Source organism: Cyclopterus lumpus, chromosome 10, assembly GCF_009769545.1.
Source record: "Cyclopterus lumpus isolate fCycLum1 chromosome 10, fCycLum1.pri, whole genome shotgun sequence".
NCBI classification, from domain to species: Eukaryota; Metazoa; Chordata; class Actinopteri; order Perciformes; family Cyclopteridae; genus Cyclopterus; species Cyclopterus lumpus.
Genome location: NC_046975.1, coordinates 21,291,271 through 21,312,044, shown reverse-complemented (window position 1 = coordinate 21,312,044; position 20,774 = coordinate 21,291,271). Strand labels below are relative to the sequence as shown.

Genomic DNA, 20,774 nt, shown 5'->3' with positions numbered 1-20,774 from the left:
ACCAAAGAAGCCTAGAAGACATTATACGACATCTGAAAACAATCCTCATGCGAAAAATATTTCACATTGCATGACCACTGATATTTTACAAATTGTAAACACATCCCTTCTCTCAGGTGTTTTCCCACAAGCCCTAAAAACTGCAGTTATTAAACCACTCTTAAAAAAAGGCGAGTTTAGACCCCGAAATAATGAAAAATTATAGGCCAATATCAAACCTCCTATTTTTCAAGTAAAATAATGGAAACAGTGTTTTTTCAACAGCTGAACAACTTCATGGCCGAAAATAACTGTTTTGATGTCTTTGTCTTCCAGTCTGGCTTTTGTCTGCACCACAGTACTGAAACTGCTCTTGTTTTCAACGACATCCACTTTAACACAGACAGTAGCAGAACTTCAGTCTTAGTATTACTAGATCTCAGTGCTGCATTCGACATGGTCGACCATGACATACACTAGACAGACTAAAAGTCTGGGTAGGACTCTCTGGCGCAGCACTTAACTGGTTTGAATCCTACTTGAAGGACTGACAATACTTTGTGTCTGTAGCTAATTACACATCAGAGCTAACTAGGATGACACGTGGTGTTCCCCAAGGTCCAATACTGGGGCCTCTTCTGTTCAACATCTCCATGCTTCCACTGGCTCAGATTATGAAAAACAACAAAGTGTGTTATCATAAGTATGCAGACGACACACAAATCTATCACAAATCATCACCTGGGGACTATAATCCCATACAAGGGCTAAATGCATTGAAGAAATCAACAACTGGATGTGCCAGAATTCAATTAAATAAAGATAAAACAGAATGGTTTTTGGTCCCAAGGACGAATGATTGAAAGTCAGCGCTGATGTTAAAAACCACAAACCAAGCCAGAAATCTAGGTGTAGACAGCCATATCAAGACAATTACAACTATCACCTGAAGAATATGTCTCAACAGGATTCGGAGAAACTTGTCCATGCATTTATCTTCAGTAGACTTGACTACTGTAACGGTGCGTTCACAGGTCTCTGTAAAAAGTCAATCAGAAAGCTGCAGCTGGGTCGAGTCCTCACTAAGACCAGGAAATTGGATCACTCCAGTTCTGAGGTCTTTGCACTGGCTTCCTGTCCAACAAATAATTGACTTTAAAATCCTGCTGCTAGTTTATGAAGCACTGAATGCATTGACAACATGTGTTATCTGCCGCTACCTTATGAACCATCCCAGGTGGTCTGGGACTGGTCTACGTTCTGTTCCAAGAGTCAGAACTAAACATGGAGAAGCAGCGTTCAGTTTTTTATGCTCCACATATCTGGAACAAAGTCCCTGAAAGCTGCAGGTCTGTGGAGACCATCAACTCCTTTAAATCCAGATGGAAGACTTTTCTGTTTGCTGTTGCCTTTAATTTGACAGATTCAAGGATATCAATCAATTTCTGCATCTCACTACTGCATTTTATTTCTTTAACTGCACTGCAACTTTTATTCTATTTCTTGCTTGACTGTTTTAAATGTTTTAATGAATGTTCCTTATTGTTTTTAAATCTTGTTTTCTTTTGCATTATGGTTTGATGCTTTTAATGGTTTTATGTGAAGCACTTTGAATTGCCTTGCATTTTTAAATGTGCTATACAAATAAACTTGTTTTGCCTTCCGAAGGAATTGTTATATATTTCAAGGATAATTCTTTTCTGTAGTTACTGTTGTAGTAATGGTATATAGTGTTAATGTACATTGTATCGGAATTTCAGACTTCAGAATCGGTATCAAAAGAAGAAAAATAAGGGCAAACAAGCCATCCCCTCAGAGATAACGTTGCTCAGAGAGCAACATAACCCTGAAAGTCCACGTCTTTCAATGCCATCATTGTGCCATTTTCAATGGCCAGCAAGAGAATGCTTACATGAAAACCGACAGATACAAGGCCAGATCCATGCCAATGAAATTACTTTTCTGCCCTCCATACTTCAGTAGGAGCCACTGAAAAGGTCTATTGTCCGGACCAATGACACACTGAGCAATCACATGTCTCTTTCTGGGGGACAAATCAATGTTTCACAGTGCCCGATCGTTTGAAAAACTGTTGAGTAACCGGACACAGCCTTTCATAATCACCGCTGTTGCATTACAATGGAACAAAGATGTTGTGCCTTTTATTTTTTTCTTTCCTCCCCCCCCCCCCCCATTGATTTTTCTTTAGATGTATGACATCGCTGCAGGGAGTGGCACAGGCCAATTTGTTGATAACCGATATGGTCAGGGAAACTTCAGAGCACAATGGTCTCATCACTCTTTGTGTCTCTCTCTCTCTCTCTCTCTCTCTCTTTGCAGTCGGTAAGGATACGCTGGGGAAGGAAAGTGAATGACTAATAATACAGATTGAATTAGGAGAAGAAATGGAAAATATGATGAGGGTGAAATGTTAAAGTCCCCCCACCTGTACAAATGTGAAAATCTGTGATCTCGTTGCCCCCCTCCCGAGTAAAGGTACTCGCCGTGTATTTCCCACTTACCTTGAGCTGTAGGACAAAACATTTCCAGTTTTCTAGCCAGGCCTTTCGCAGTCACCAGCAGCATTCAGATAAGTATTTGTCTTGCCCGAGTTATTGCTCAAATGACCGAAAAACCTGCAATCACGGCCCGAGCTGCACGACATGAATGCGGATGTACTGTACGGCAGGAGGGGAAAAAAAGTCACCGCAGATGGCGAGGACGGTTAATATTTACTGAAGGACACGACCTGGAGCCGCTGTCCCTTGTGCTGCCTGACAAGGGTGAGCCGCTAGAGTGGTCTGATTTTAACGGCTGCGCGCTGAGTTTGTTTATTAATCACAACCCCCTCCGACTCAAACCCGTCAAAATGACAAAACATGTCAACTAAATTATCTGGTAAGCCATTGGTTAGTAATTGGTTATCGGTTTATGTGGCAGCTCCTGTCACAAGTGGGTTTATGTTACAAGCTGATGCCTCGCAACAGTAAATTACAGCTTCCTTCGCTGCTCACCTTCTTCATGTTGAATTCACAAAACCATGATCAAAGAAATGCAAAATCCTTCCACCAAAACACAGAGTTGGCACCTGCTGTCACTCCACAAGTGATTGACAGGTCATTTTAATACCGGGTGCTGCAGCAAGATGGACCTGAGTTTGAACCGGACCTTGTCGGGCTGGGCCCTGTGGAGTCTGGGTACTCTCAGAGTGCGTTGCGTAAGTTTCTACTCGCGGTCCAAACTCTTGCAGTTTAGGATAAATTGGAAACCTTTTACACTTCTTACATTTGCGAAGGTATTTGCAAAAGACACGTCATTAAAAAGACATTAGAGAGAATCGTTTATGAACTGCTGCCTCCACATAAAGGGTTGAGAGCATCTCGAGAAGCACCTAAAGTGTTTATCTTTTTCCATCTCGAATACTTTCATCACAGGCCACCGACGCCGTACGTGAAAAAGAGATGCAAGAGATCCATTTGTACGTCTTCCAAACCAATACGTGTAAAGCGCTGCTTGTTTTAGTCTGAATGAACACAATTAAGGGAAATGGGGGGAATGAATGCAATCCTTCACCTCGTGCCTTGTCGTTATCTCTATTGTGACACCAAGAAGAAGAAGAAGACAATTCCTGTTTGTTTCTACCCGGCAGTTTTCCCTAACCTTCTCTTTCCTCCACCTCGGTCCCGTAAAGGTAGCATCAACCATAAACTAGAGATGTACCGATACTCATATTGGATATTGTCGATCGGCTGAATCAAATAGCTTGGATTGGTTATTGGTGACGATGGGCCAATCTGGTATTGGATACCATGCTTTTAATTAATAACAATCCAGTTAGGAAAAGCAATGTGTTGGTAAAGCTCGATGTGGCCTTCGCACTTCCCGAAGTGAGGCGCACGGCTTATTAAGTAGACACTGCACAGCACTGTGATGAAGATATACGTCGGACTCTGGATATTCTATACGGTGACCCATCGTTATCATCTTGTCCTTCCTTTTGAATCTATTTAATATATTTTAATCTCATCTCGCTTAAATGCCTCTTTTCTTCGTCTTTTGTGTTTTATTTCATCGCGTTCAATTTGCTGTTGCACAAGGAGATCTTCTAGAGCACAGTGAGTGTTTATTCAATGACAAGAAGTGATAACACCTGCAGGAATTGTTCAGGGAGTTGCTACTCAGGGAACTTAGCAACCGTCGCTGAGAGGCTCGCTATTCATTTGTGTTTAATTGCCACGTCTACTTCTAAATAAAAAAAAAAAACATGCCGATTAATTCACACCACTGCACTACTTTGGTTATTACCTGTTTTCAGGGTTGTGCCAAGAGACGATGGTCTCGGGATCGACTGTTCTGGAAGCCAAATGCCTTTGCCAATATCAAGACAATATGTGGCTTGTTCTCCCATTAATGCATCAAATTATTGTCATTATTATTATTATTGTTGCGAAATGATTTATTTCTAACCGACATTTGGGAGGATGTAATTCCTATAGATATAAATGGAGTATATTTACACAAAAAAAAGAAGAAAAAGTAGCTCCTCACATGTGGCTCCTTGATTCAAAAAGATTCAATTAGATTAGATATGTACTTTATTCATGTTTACAATATATACAATATAATAAAATACACCAAAATAGCAGGGCCGGACATATTACATTTAAGAATTTAAATAATAAAGGAAATGAAAATGTAAAAATGAAAGTGTACTAAAACATATGAGGTGGGGCTCCATTGGCTGGGGATGAATGCACACTGTGTCGTCAAAATTATCATCCGGTTACGGTTATACTGTTTTGATTACATTGCGTGCCCCATCTCTCCATGTGTATCTATAAATAAATATGTATTAAAGAGTTTATTGTTAGCAAAAAAGGAGGATTGAGGATTTTCCCATACAAATATTGCGAATTTATTCAGCGTGTTCAGTGTTATCTGTACGGTTCCTCAGTAGTCAATACACCCGAGGCTTGGTTTATCCTATTTATAAGAATAATTATAACCAGCTGCTTTGCACTGTACTGAAAAAACAAACAACTGACGATTCTTTGCTCAGTTGTGCTTCGCTTTATTGTGCGTGAGATGGTGGAAGTTGGTTTAGAGCGTCTTTGTTCCAGGCATGAAATCACCATATTAACCTGCACATGCAAGATAAACTTCCTTAACAAATGATAATCTACTCTGTTATCCATCACCACCATTTTTAGAGCACAAGTCCCCCACAAGCTTTATAAATATATAGTGCAAGAGGTCCAAGTGGGATGTCTGTGTAAGATAAACTGATACATGGATATCTGCAGGATATTGAACACACAAGACCAAAACAAACACGGTGTGAGTTTTCTTGACCCAACTGAATGAATTAGCATCAATCAATAGGATGAATATAAAAAAAAATAAACTGTAAGTCACAAGACGCTTTCAAAGATGACCAAATTGCTAAATATTACATGACAACGCTGTGTCGTGCTGATTTGAAGGACGACTGGCTTGGCGTTTGATATTAAAACATAAAAACATGAAAGAAATGTTTGAAGTCAATATTTGTTGATCCACACTATACAGTACTATCACAGCGGTGGTATCTAAAAATACATCCATTAAATATTTGTTTACGATAAATTCCACCTCCGCCCGAATCTATTCATATAGGCTCAAACTAATTGGTGACGTCTCGTGTAATTTTTGTGTTGTTGAATGCAATCCGACGCAGACGCCGCCAAAACCCCCTCGCAGGTTTGCACACTTCAAGACAAGGAGGTCGGCGTCTTTGATCGATGGGTTTATTTATGGCGTCTGCTCGGCTTCAAAGCGTCCTATACTCATGTTCATTATGTGCCCAAAATGGCCAATTATTCCATCAGAGGCGTGTGCAGAGGACTGGGCCACAGATCCCAAACAATCATATGACAAATTAGCCAATTAAACATGTTTGATGGTCCCAACCCCCCCCCCCCCTGTTGTGCTGAATAGGAGTTTGCCAGCGCAGAATAATTTCATTGACGTTCACGAGATGAATTTTGTGGCAGAGATAAGAGTGACTACACCCGCAGTTAAAAAAAAAAGTCTAGGACTAAATATATAAAGCTTAGTCAGGTATGTATAATGTCTTTTTTTTAATGTCCAGCAGCCTTTTGTAACTCATTTGCAAAGAGACCCTCTGCTACTATCTCTGGAGCTCTGAATGCTTGAATGGAGGACCTTGACGATGGTTATGACTTCTACAACTTTCTAAATTTTTTTTTAAATGCTATAATTAAGAATGTTTTTATTCCACATTTTGTTCTGTCCTCGAAATCTTAAGCGACCCATTTATAATAAACCCTTAAAAAATTACATCAGAATCTGGATGGACCTGGCCAACTGAATTATGTCACAACACTATTTTAAAGTGAATGGGCTCCAAAAACCATTTTTCGCAGTCTCCGTGAGACGTTTTATCGTATTGTTTTTGCGAGCGTTGTTTTTTTTAATTTTTTTTTTTTATGTCCACACCGTTGTAAATGGCTTTTGAGGTTAAAGAAATATATATATTTAAGTATTGTTTAAAAATCCCTTTTCCCTGTGAAAAAGTGTTCATTTTATTGCTCTCTGCATTCTCCCATTCTTTTGTTTTCCACCCACATTCTCCATCCTGGATATCAAGCCTTTGAACAATTTGGTGAAGTAAATGTGAACAATAGCTGCCAACATTGCTTAAAGCGGTGTGTTTTATGAGTAAGACCCTATACAGAGATGGAGAGAAGAAGAGAATGGGGAAGGGAGGGTGGTTGACTGGGTTACAGTGCTACAGTGCTGTGGGCGTTTTCTAATATCAAACTGTTGACTTCATTCTATCTATAGCACAACCCATCTCACCCAGTGATGGGACACGTGTGAGTGTGTGTGATTCTTTTTTAGGTGCAATCAAGTGGGAAATGGATCTCTTATTGTGGAAGAAAAGGGAAAAATGGACCAAAGATTTAGAAAGAAATCTCTCTGTAATACAAGTTAAAGGTCCTGTTTTTAATTGGCCTTAGGACAAAGTCTGCTCTAAACAATTAGTGTCCACAATTTTCTTTCTTTTTATAAAAATGATGTTGCAAACTGGCAAGATGCAGAGTATTAGAGTATTAGATTCCAACTTGATTTCCGGAGGTACTGATTCTCTGCACCGTCCACATGCCTTACAGGGACGTTGTCTGGAACATCTGAGAAACTCGACCGTTTCATGTCAACATTCTCTTGATGGCATTGAAAATGGCACAATGATGGCATTGAAAGACGTGGATTTTCAGGGTTATGTTGCTCTCTAACGATCTCTCTGCTTAAGATCCACGTACTTCAACCATATCACAAGGTCTTCTTTGGGCTTCTTTGTCTCTGTCGTCATGGAACTTTCCCGTTGTACCGTAGCTTGTGACTATCACATCGTCTTGTAAAACTGTTGATGTTTAAACCTGCGATAACAGATTGTTTTGGGCCACTAGGGGGCAGCAGAAAGAAAGTTGGTGAACCCAACATCAATCGTCACCTTTTAAGTATACATGACAAACTTGTAAGACATCCAGCTAGTTACTAAACATTATTATCATGATTGTGTCCATCTGATGAATATAAGTCCAATATTTTCCATTGAAAACCGCTGCCTGCTGCTCCTGAAAACAAGGCTATGAGAGCTGTGAGAACGGGGTCTCAGTATGTTTCACTTACATTGACATTTCGATATAGGGCATTTGTGCTGTATTCATGTAGTTTCGGGGAATAATTCTCAAAAATGTTCATAGAGCACTCCCTCCGAGTCGGAACGACTCGAAAACAGCTCACATTTTGTTTAAGCAGTAACACCCAACACATCTTCTTTGAAAACACAGGGGTCTCAAGAACAACTTTCCGATTTCGGAAAAAGGACCGTCTTAGGAGCACCTGAATGCACCATCGTCTGCACCCTCCTTGCGCTCTCTGAGGGGCGAGTGTCATTCTAGTTTTCTTAAACAATCTGACACTGTAAAAAAAAAAAACAGAAGCAATTTATGTGTCCAGCACAGATCTGCGGGTCTGTGCTTGCTGCCTTTCCAAAACTGTTAAGTCGGCCTACGGGTGGCAAATGTCGACTTCTGCTGCAGCTGACGAAAAAATCCCCCACCCCTTCCCGAGTAAAATGACAAAATAAATTGTGATATTTCATGCCGTTCAGTTTTATTCTATCAACACGGCCAGCAGGTCAAACAGATGTGACTTCTGTACCTCTGCCGGCATCACGGTGTGCGTGTGCATTTTTTTTGTTTTACTGCCTTAATAACACACACGGTGCTTGTAAACGGGGGAATATTGATAATAGTTAAGACTCTCCGTTATTCTGAGCATACTGCATCTGGTGGTTAAACCCGTTTGATATGGTCGACAACTCCAGAACGAGCCAGTAAATGGACCTTGAGTGGAGATCTTTTTTTTTATTGTTGGAGAAACTGCAGCCAAAAATGTATGCCAGATGATTGGTCTTTATATGTTTATGCTTTGTGCTCTTTTTATGAGCTGTGATTTAATCCGTAAAACCCTGACATGACTAGCTAAATGCTTTGCAATACATCAGTAAAAGGCTAACCTTGTTCAATTGGAAACATTGTTGATCAAACCTGTAAAATTCCTCTGATGTTTTTTAAATAGCAGCCGTTAAATGTTCAGCACGTACAGTGCGGTGCACACGAAGCCTCTACTTTGATTTAAGTCGGGGGAACTTTTTTCCTCTCAGTTTGAATGCGAGTCTGTCAAAAAGCCGAAATGACTGAGCAGGCTGCCAATTCGGCAGATTACTCCATACATCAGAAAACATTCCAATTCCTGACAAAACCATCAGCAAGAAAAATGCTTTACAATCCAGCTGACCTGGACTTGTTTACTCCTCCCCACTGATGGTCAAGGTGATCAAAATGCACTTCAGAATGCTGAAAATGTGTCAAAGTAATACGTGATTCTCGGTAGCCAGTGAATGTTGTGACACAACAGTCTTGTGTGTGAAGCTGAATCCTTTATGACCGGATCAATAAAGGCTGTAGAGTATCCCATATCTGGGTCTGCAGATCTATTGGAATTCAGCTCTTCATGGTTCCCAGCTATGACTCGAATGGCTAAATGGATGATAATAGAGTCCATTGACCTAATGCCGGGATGAAAAGCAGAACTCAGGAGGGATTGCGATAATAAGTTTCACAGCCGGGCAGTGTAAGGATCTGCTTGATACTCCGAGTGGGAGACTGTGCCATTAGTGTCTACTATAATACTAGCCACCACATAAAACTGGATGGATTTGTGTACGACTTTAGACCCCACAACGGGCCGACGGCAGCAAACATTTCTCAGAGGCTGAGCTGCTCTGGGGATCAAATAAACTCGTCGGTCGAAGTAAACACGTTGAAATGCCGAGTCAAAAGAAGCTAGCTGGGTAAAATGTGAACGTCGTAGCTTCTTATGATCAGGAGAATGGCATATTTCCACACTACAGTGTATGAGCCAAGCCAGGAGGTTAGAAGAGCCAATTATTATCCAGTATATATACACAGAGTTTATTATATATATATATATATATATATATATATATATATAATAAACTATGTGCTTGGCTGAGCATTCTTTCACATTGCAAAGAGGTATAAAGGTCGATTAGCCAACTGATTGGTCGTTTTGGCCAATTTTCTTTTAATTTTGTTCATGCTTTTCGATGTTGAATGACTTATTTCTAGGAAACGTATGGGCAGACGACATTTTACTGATCCGTCCATTTAATCCACGATTTGATCAAATGGTCGTTGTGAGTACAACCACGAGGAAACATCTCTTTTTGGTTGAATTCTTGAATCCAGATGGGAGAGTAGAGTGAAGTCTTCGAGCCAGTGAAGTTCAAATTCACTGGCTCGAGGTAGACGAGTCAGCTAAACTGCCCACATAGCCATTATAACTTGGAATATCCACTTTTTGTTTATTTTGTCAGTAGTGAGAGCTATGATGCCAGACTGTTTTAATTTCCCTTGCTTCTTCCTCTGAGTTTCTAACATATAAGGTGATATTACCTATGCCTCATTTCTGCATCTGAAGGGTGTTTCCAAGCCTATTGTATTGTCTGTCTACTTGTTTGGCCCATCTGTGGGAAAAAAAAACCAATATTTCCTAGTCTGTCTGCTATATCCCAAATATAGACCTGCGGAAGTGTGTTGATTCGATATGTCTGCCTAGGTGTGTTCGTCGGCCCCTGGGTCACTGCCCCCCATCAGCTCATCAACAAGACCTGCCACTGAAGGAGTAAGCTCTTTGTAATCAACTCTACCGGGACCAGATTTTAGAAGCATACCAAGCCTCCTTTATTGCTATCTCTTCCTCTTCTTCTTCGTCTGGTTTTTCTATCTCTCGCTGGGCGGTATGACCAAACATCCCTATCACGGTATCTCATAAGATTCTCTGGGTTTCACGGTATATTTCAACTTATATCTAATTCTTTATTTTTTTTTTAGGTTTATGGTGGTTTAATACAGTCAGGAGTACATATAATATATATGTTTAAACTTTTTAATGTAAATGTGGCATTTTTTTTGCATTAAATTGCCATTAAAAATGAATACGATCCACGTTAATCACGGACAGGATCCAACCGAGATAGAACTAAAAGCCCACCAAAGTGGAACTGGTCCAGTTTTGGGGTGCTGTAGTGTTTTGTAGCTGGAGGCTGAGGGGAGATTTTGAGGCTCCAAAACACCTCTGGAGGCTTCCGTCAGAGCTCAGTGAAGAAGATGAGGGTGGGAGGGGTGAATTAGATGGGCGGGAAGAGGTTGGAGTCAAGTCTCCTAGATGATAATGATCCCCTTCAAGGTGAGAAGGGAGGGAGGTAACACATCAACGATTAAGACATGAGGAACAGCAGCAGTCCCTGAGCAAGATGGGAGGGAGAGAAGCGACAGAGACCGAATGAAGGGAGGGAATGTGTCCTGAGCTGTTGCCAAACAAGTTGCTTTCAAACGACGGAAAGTTACCAAAGAAACTGTCAGTATTGACAGTGACCCTGACAAGGGACCTCTTGTGGATGTGCAAACAGTGATGTTCTACTTCGTTGAGTTGCAAAGATGGAAGTAGAATCTTTTTGTAATTTTTTTTAGCGCAGAGAACTGGTTTGTTGTCACCGTATCATTAGTCGATGTGCATGGATTCACAAGTCATCAATACATTCATAATTAGATTAGATATACAATCTGATATAATCTGGCAAGGAGAGGAAATGTTCAATTTATTCATCTTTAAATCAGTTTCAGTTTGTTTTTCAGGCAGCCATTTTGACACGTGACTAATTGACATTGGATGCTCTAAATAGCAGGTGAGAATGTGGTTTGTAGAAAATGGGTTGACGAGTTTCCATTACTTCACCCTCCAGTACATTCATGGCCACGCGGCCAGGTGCAGCAATAGGTAAACTCAGCAGACTTGAATTGAATAGACACGCATTCAAAAAGAATTACAGCTCCATGACAACATATCGCGGAGGTCAAGAATGAATTTTGAACTTTATTTTCGTATATTGCCTTGACTCTCCAGTTTCACGTAGACGCACAGCACAGCTCTTCAGCATGGCAGTCAGAGACTAAAAGTTTTCTTCTGAAACTCTGGAGCGATGGCAAAAGTCGGTTATCTGTGCTGTAAGTTTCTCTGCATTCGTATCATCCTGGACCGAGCGGCTGTGAGGGGTTCTGCCCCGATATCCATTTCAGATCCAGTCAGGTGTCGCGCCAGTGACACCTCTAGTTGCTCTTAAAGATTGCAATCAGTGACCTCTGATTTGGGTAACCCAGTTGTCGCACTACGCTGTCTTGATGCATTGTGAGGCCGTGGCTGTATCCAGGGCCCCAGAGAAGGAGATGGAAAAGCTGGAGGAGGTGGTGGTGGTGGGGTGCAAGCTCCGTGGAGCAAAGATGGGACCATTTCCGGCAGAGTGGACTCCGGCTATTCCGCTGAGCCAACCTATTTTCTCTCTATAAATAAAACAGTAGTGCTTTTAAAAGGGGCAGGTGGAGGAGGTAGGGGGTGGCGGGCTCACCCACGGTGATGGCCTCAGTGAACACTGGACAGGATGGAGATGGTTTTTGCCTGTTTTTCCTGACTGACTTCTCAACCCGTTCTCACTCCTGGGTAGTGCAGCTCGCTCAGTGCTCCGACGCACGACATCAACCACGCTCTTTTGATAAACCTAACTCGGGGATGTTGTTGCCGAAACTAAAATTCTCCCGCGAGGACGGAAGTTTATTTTGAGAAGACGATGTGCGCGTGACGAACGAACTTCTGACCTTTTTGGGATTGACCGTAATGGCTTCTTCTTCTCCCCGTAATAATTCTCACAAAAGGTGTTGGATCTCTGCCCTCTGCAAACGGACCGTGGTTGTACTACAGCGGGGTCGAGGTCCACCTTTGGGCTCTATTCTGTAATGGTTGCAGGGACTTAATTAACGAAAGGGCAAGTCTTTTTTTGGCACTTTAGAGCAGGATGATAGATACTTGTGAGAGGCCGCTGTACTGACGTATCTGCTTATAATAGAATGAAACCTTTTTTTTTTTGCTGCGGATTAACTGTGTCTACAGGTTACAGTTTCTTTTCTTTCTTTTTTTTACATCTACAACATTTCCTCAGCTTGTTTACAGAGTCTTACACCTTGTGAAAACTGGCAATGCATCAGCAGCTGTCCATTAAGAGCATATATTTGACCTCAGATAACTTCAGGTGGAGGTTATGCACTTAAAGTGGAACGCAAAGGTCGTTATTTGCAGGCGAGACGGATGAAACTGTATTTTAATTCGCATATTATTATTTTTTCAATCAGAAGCCAGTGAAACGCAGCTGCAACATGCCCGTGTCGGCATTCTGGGAGTCCCAATTTCTACCAAAAACCAGCAGGTCTTTGCACTGTGTCATTTCAATTGAAGTCCCACCTGTTTGTACCCCTCCTGCTATTAACCACGGTACAAAAATACCACACAGATGGGCAAATCGAATTTCAAGGTTAAAAAATACCAAATGGTTATAGTGCTGCTTGCACCAGTCTTGGTTTTCAGTCTATATCAGTGGCTCGTAAAAAGAGTAGCTCACGGATTTAGCATTGCAAACACGTATAGAACAAAGAAGAAAAAAAAAAGGTAGATGCAGCAGAACCAAAGTTGTCTTTTTTGGTCAAAACATCCCGCCTACATTACCCATAATGCATCGTTGACAGTAAACCGTAGATTTTGCATCTGTTATGCGAGAAGTGTCCGCTTGCCTCAACTGGAGAGGAGGTGCAGTGCTACAGAGGTCTGGTGCCTTCACTTCTCTTTAACTCTAAGCGGCCGCTGACAGTCGTTGTGCGTCCATCTATCCGTACGTATACCATTATTACGAACGCGATAATTCAGTAATGCCTTGCAGCAATTATTTCATATCTGGCACGAACGTCCATCCCATTTCCCGTGAACGCACCTTGAGGGGGTAGAGAGGGTAGTGGCAATATTGAATGTCCCCTGGTGACAATATTGCTTTAAGAAATGGAACGATTGTCAAAAAACATCCGAGGACCTGAGATGCATGTGTTGCGATGCCCACAAGTGGCTACTGTATAGGCAGTACAAGCACTATTTTAACAAAGGCCATGCTGAGATTCAGTGAATCACACATTGGACAGGCATGGATCGAAAACTGCACCTCGACTAGTTGGCAGAAGCGTACGACCGCAAGGTGGTAATCGCAGTCTGACTGTTTGGTTTCAGCCCCAAACAAACGTGGTTGTGTGCTCCCTCTGGAGCCACGAAAGGTTTTACACAACCGTTATTTTTGTTCACACTTTATTTTCCCACTGTTTCCCCACAAGGCCCGCTAACAGACATTGATATCTTAAAAGTCAGTGGAGTTCCTCTTGAAGATGAAATGCTGGCCTGTCAACAAGCTAATTCGAGAGAGCTTTTTCTTTGCCAAATCAAGGATTCCAAAGCGTTCTCCCAGCTTCAAAAGGCTGAAAAACAGAAGAAAAGCCTGATTCATTTACACTAAAGAAATCGAGTTGGGACCAATGGATGTAGCTTTGCATTTCACTAACAAATCTCTCTACTCGCGGGCGGAGCAGCCGGCTGCTACTGTGTTCCTCTGTTTGACAAATAGCTTTAATCAAATAAATGATTCGCCCCCAATCGATAGAGCGCATATGAGTCTTCTCACACTGACATGTATTTCCATCCAGGTGGGGACTTGACCTCCACATTATGTGAACAGTTCAAGGCAATTAATAAGAGGCAACGGCTTTGCTTTGGTGGAACCTGGCCAGCCACTTGGCACATACGGCGCCTATGTGACCGTGGACATTTATCACGAGCAAGGTCGTTGGAACAACTGAAGCCAAAAGACCTTCATGTGCTATTATGTAAAGGTGTTAAAAAAATACCATTAAAATACCACTACATTTTGACTAAAAGGCACGGTGACAGATTAACAGCCACTAAGAAAAAGATACTATTCCAAAGTGTAGTGAAAGTGATGGTGAAATATTGAGTGTAAAAGCTCCTGTGAGTGGATTAAAACAAAGTTTCGCAGCCTGACTCTTTGCCACCCAATTTTTTTTGTTACATCAGCTGCTTTATGCAGAACCTTTTTTGCCCCTGGAAAATGCCATGCGTTTCAGTCATGAATAATGTTGACAAAAAAGCAGCATTATAATAAAGTTCTCTGGTGAGGGTTCTTACAGTTGATGCTTCTATTACAGCATCGCTACCTACCTCTCCTTGAACGCTGTTTACACAGCTTGTAATTGAATGTTACCTAAAAGGGCTGCGTTTTCATTAGTGTGTGTGCAAAAAATACTTCAGAGGACTCTGAAAGGAAATGTTTAATAGATCGCCGGCGACCCTGCAGACAGATTCCTGCTCTTTTGAGAGAGTGGCTCGGATGAAGTAAATGTTGAATGATGCTTTTCACTTTCACCTTTCCACGAATGTGCTAACTCCGTGTTGTATAAGATGAATTAGGTGTCGTGACACGCGCAACACGAACCGCGATGGAGTTGGCAACACACACACAGTTGAAATAACAAACGTGCAAACCAGTTAGATTTTTTTTTTTCTCGAAAAAAAAGCCTTTAAGTTGATGATGTTCATTGCAAATGTCATTCAAACAAAATGCACTCGATATAAAACGAAACGGACGTGTTTCATTTTACGGTATGTTCTCCAGGTGCCTGCTTTTTATTATTATTATCTATTGATATGTGCATTTAATACATTGCATTGAACGTGAAGAGATGACAGGAAAAGAAAAAGAAAGGGACGCGACTAAGTCTGTTGTGGTTCACGTGCCAACGTCTTAAACCACAAGCCGTGGCGGTGCCCCGTGAACATCGTGCTGCTCCTGGCCCTCTGTGTACAATCACACAGCAGGAAAAATAAAGCATATGATTTGTCAGACATGAGGTTTCAATCTGGGCTTTTTCATTCAAACCCAGCAACGTTTCGTGGGGTTTGTCAAAAAAGCACGTTTTCTACCATTATCGCCTCGCCTGTAATATTGTAACGTGTCCCACGGACCTCAAAAGCAATTTGTGTGGCGACACAACCCGAAGGCTGGGTTTTTACAAGACTGAGCATCCTATCTGTTAATCTCAATTGGGCTGAAAAACACAGTCGATTTCTACGGGAGTTGTAACCAGTTCCCTGAAGGCCTCTTTTGACGAAGGTGCGTCGATTCGCTTTATTTGAGGAGCGATTATCGTCGCCGTCGTCTAATGAATGCACGCCATGCACCGTTAAGCACATAAGCACACTATAAGCACACGTGTGTGTGCCAAGCAGCCTGTACACTTGTGTGCGTGCGCTTGTGCATGTGCCAGTGGGCGCTCCTTTGAGGCCGCTGACCTTCATATCCCCCTGGTTATGCCGGCAGCCATTTATCTTTTATTCATTCTGCCATTTGCCACCAAAAGCAAGCGTCCTCTGGCGCCGGCGCTTGTAAAAACAGAAAAAAAACCCGCACTCTAACGGCCGGTGCTGGTTTCCACGCCGGGAATCTAGCTCGCCGGTTGCATCCGGCCCATGCACTCAAAAACAAAATGTTGTAATTCAATAGATGCCTCCTGTCGGTACTCTGCAGTAACTTGTAGGAAGGACACGCTCACCAAAGCACCTCTGCTGCTGCTCACGCTCTGCTAGATTCACCAAGCTTCAAAGCGAGCGAGCACCTCCAAACATCCGTCAACGACTCCGGCTGCCTCTTACCGACGGGTTTGCCTTGCTAAAAACAAAACAGGAAGCGTTGTTCCCGAGCCGCTGCTCTCCACCGTGTGAGCGTTCAATTATTCGAGTTTCCCAAGTTATTGGAAAAGAAAGCATCGCAAGAGGAGATTTCCATTTCGGACGACACTGCCCGTACAGCCACTGAGACGCTGTGAACACATGAAACAGGAAGAGGAAACCAAAAGCAATCGTATGGACGGCACTGATGCTAAATTATTTAATACGTAGTATTGATAAGTTCACACACACACACACACACACACACGGAGGGAAGGCCACGGTATAGACAGTGAACTCTACGATAACTATGCTAGTTTCTGTAAGAGCAAAACAACCTTTGTAAAAAAAAAAAAAAAAAAGCCAATACTTTATCAATTAGAAATGATATGATACTAGAACTATTATTATCATTATTTGATGATCTGCCTCAAGTTTGTTTCTAAACCTGAAGCAGTATTGTGATATTTCACGGATATTACATATATTAATTATACTGTCATTTTTAGATTTTTTTATTGAGATTTTATTGCTTTTATATATTTTGGCTTTGCTGTTATAAAAATGTCTGTTGCTGGTCTAAAAAACACATTTATTTATATTTAAAACATAAATTAATTTAAAATACAGTTCACAATGTATTCTTATTTTTAAAATAATGTATTATAGCACTTATAAGAGTATTGATAAAGAACCAAACCGATGACGGCTATCAATAAGAGTAGTATTATCGATACAATCCCAACGATATATACCCCCATACTACTGAAAGAACTACCAACAGTCTGCCAAAACAAATTACTTATTATTTTTTCTTTAGTTTTTTGATAATGGCAAAAAAACACATTGGTCCACATTTCCCATGCGTGTACAACTAGAGGCCGTCGCATGTGATTCACACCATTTTCATTCATGCGGAACTAAGAAGCTAGCTAAATCAGTTTAATTTCCAGTTAAGTCTGTTCTTGATACAAATTCTTTGGATATTTATATATATATATATTTATATATATATATATATATATATATATATATATATATATATATGGTAGAATATTAGTAGATCCGTAAATGTTTCCTCTATTTCTTGGGCTTTAAAACAAAGAAAGTCTGTTGCAACTCAGCACTCAGTCGCAACACTAAATATATTTTAAAGGCATATTTTTTACACTTTTGGACTTCACGAGGTTGAGATGAATTGAGATGAAGACGGCTTGATAGTCTCAGCGGAAGCCTATTATTGATTGTACCGACAGGAGTGCTATAGGAGAGCTTCTCTCAGCATCTCATGCCCCCCCCCCCCCAAACGATGTAGTCGAGCGTCCCGTTTAAACGCTCGCTGATTGCTCGAGTTGTTTTGAATGCATGGACGGAAATTACGAGAGAATCAAGATCCTCCAGCTACTGACATGTCTCTCGGCGCGATTTCCGATTCTGCCCGGCGGCTCTCGGCCAGATCTACGGCGCGGGAGAAAGATCTCATTAACGGTCTCTCGCGAAATCGCTCTCGCCCGATCATCATTCCCGACAAAGTCAATTATTGCCTCCACGCGGCAGCCGTTATTCCATATCCGTCCTGCGGAGGTATGCACGGGGTTTCCCCCTCTGGAGAATTTGAAAAAAAGCGATTTGAAAAAAAGTTTCTTTTCCCTCTCGTGGGTTTTGGTTGACGCGCGCTAATATAACCGTTATTAGAGGAGGAACACTTCCAGATCTAACAATGAGAAGTTGACGTGCGTCAACCTGTAGTTCGAGTCATTATTTTTTCCTCTTTGCCTCGACCTCACTCTGCTGAACCTTTTCATGTAGTTTACTTCTTTCATCCGGAGCCTTTGGATGGCGGTTTGTAAATACGTTGTTTTTTTTCTCCTCCGTAGCTGTCGGGGTTAGCTCTTGCCACCGGTGTTGTGGATTTGGCTCGTCAGCGCCTCCGCGGTGACAGGGCTGCCGCTTTCTTTAGTTCGAGGGGGTGAAACGCTCGCACGGCTGACACTGTTTGTGCTTCACCCCCCCCCCCCTCCCCCTCGGGAAAGTAATCCTTAGCATTTGTTATTGTGGTTCAGATAATCAGAGACGCGCTCAGATTTTTTTTTTTGCCGGATGTGAACGGCAGCTTATTGTTTAATAACGAGAGTCTTCGTGGGAGTTTTTCACAGGTACATTTGAAACATGGCATCCAAGTTCAATGTTTTTAATCGTGCTGTTTTTTCAGCATCTGGGAGTCATTTAGGTATTTATTAAATATCTGTTTTTAAACAGTGAAATATTCATACATAAATACAACTATCCCCTCAGCTCCCATAAGTTTATTATAAACAGTCCTAATAATTCTGCCTCTCCCTTTATCTGTCCTTCCCAGATGATAACTGCCGACTGAGTGACTACCGCCGGCTGAAAACCAAGATTCTGGATTTGCATGACAAGCGCTACACGGGCTCTAACATCCACGGGGCCCACAAGGAAAACATGGCCGCCAGGAAGCAACTAGTTGATATGATGTTCAAACGCTTTGACGCAGATAACAACGGTCAAATAGATGCCGGCGAGCTCTCACAGGTAAGGATGTTAAACCGAAAGATGAACTTTTAATACGCAATTAGATATCTGCTTTGGAAAATACCAACATAAATGACATACATGTAAATTGGAGATTTACATGTATGTTATCTCCAATTTACACACACATATATATATATATATATATATATATATATATATATATATATATATATATATATAAGCTATTTTGCACTTGCCTCAAGACACTTAAACCACCCAACAAGTCGTTAAAAAACAAATATATACATCAAAATGCAATTCAATACATTTTTATAGCCCAATATCACAAATCAAAAATGTGCCTCTTTGGCTTTACAACCTGTATAGCATACAACATCCTTTTTTCCCCACTTTACTTGGGGGGCGGGGCTTCAGAGGGGGGATCCCTCTCTCCCATGATGGACAGAAGGAACACAATAATATAATAAACGTATATAAATGGTTCATGTAATGAGGGTATGAATAGCAGTAGTAGCACCAATACTAGCAGAATAATGATCGAAAAAGACCCCCAGCAGTGGATATCATAGAATGACCGTGATAATAAATATGAAAGCACTGATAATACTAATAACATTAGTAGCAGTGGACGTCCTCGGCAGCAGGTACGACCACGGTGCAGGAAATGAACAAGCAGCACCTGTGTGCTCAGGTGTTTAAAACGACACCCTTTGACCTCTTCCGTACACGTAACCGTGTCCATGTTCCTCCTCTCGCCCCGGATGACACTTTGTGCGGCGCGACTTTAGGTAAATCTCTTTGAAAAGCAATGCGGGTCAAAGGAGCCCTCGCACTCGTGGGAGGGCTCCTTTGACCAGCGCTGCCAAGAGGGATGGCTGTCAACAAAGAAGAAGAAGAAGAAGCTTTAACTGACTGCTACAAGGAAGGAAGATATTATGTGCATAACACATAAAGCCTCCCAGTACCCGAGGACTGATTTGAAATAGAAAGTGCTTCAATAATTGAAAGGGTAAGCAACCTGCGGTGGTTTTTCAGAAACATGAAACCGGTTACTATTCTTAGGTCAGTTTCCTGCTGATCCAGGAGGACATCCCATCTGCACTGGGGTCACCTTGGCTGGCTTTGTCGGTGGAAGGTCTCATCGGATTAATTTAAATATATTTGAGTTCAAAGCCTCCAAATAACGCCTCCAAAATTGTGATTTTCTTCTTTTTTTTTTATTTTCATCTAATTTACATAGTTTTACATGAGTGAAATGCACAGTCAACCATGTTGTGCTGTGTTTTATGGAATAACATTGTCAGTATGCTCCGAATGGGAATTTGAATATGCCCTTTAAAGCTATTGGATATTACTTTGGATTTTCAAAACCTCCCGGTGATGCAATTTATTCCACTTCAGGCCGAGCTGTAGCACTCAACACCAGCTAGTCAGTAATACTTCACATCCAGATGGAGAGGCTCTTTTGTGGGGTTCCTCAAGGGCTTCTTTTAGCCCTCATCTCCTTTTATTCCAGACACATATGTGAATGTTGGCAGATTTCATACACTATCAGCTACATATGCTCTGAGAAAAGAGGAGAAGCAAGTATTTCTGGTCAGAAAAAAAATAGATTTATACATTTATAACATTAAGATCGCAGGTGGTCCTTCTGGGCTTTTTCAACTAAATCCAAAGATCTTGTTTTTATGCCTCCTCTAACTTTCAAGCACACATAGCTGTGTGAGAACATATATATTTTTTTTTTACGCTTCAAAAATCCAGATTTTGTTAATGAAGTCTTTTTTTTTGCTGCTTGTTTCGCTGCACTGACGGGGAACTTTTGTTATTTACACATATTTAAAACAGCCTGAAAAGGTCGAGAAAACTTTCCAACTTCTGCATAATAATATATCGCGTGATAATTATCGGTGCGAAATAGCTTCATCCATCGGATGAATCACTTTAGTAAAACGGAAGAAGTTGTTAACAGCGCCTCAACATACAGGCGCATGGACATAATTATGGATCGGGTC

At 41.4% G+C, this 20,774-nt stretch overlaps 1 protein-coding gene across 1 annotated transcript in view; it reads left to right on the top strand.

The window, feature by feature from the left end:
- fstl5 (follistatin-like 5) overlaps positions 1–20,774 on the top strand; it is a 159,167-nt gene that overhangs the window by 73,633 nt on the left and 64,760 nt on the right. Inside the window, 1 exon segment of the mRNA XM_034543006.1 lies at positions 18,599–18,795. Within this exon segment, the coding sequence (XP_034398897.1) occupies positions 18,599–18,795 (197 nt within the window).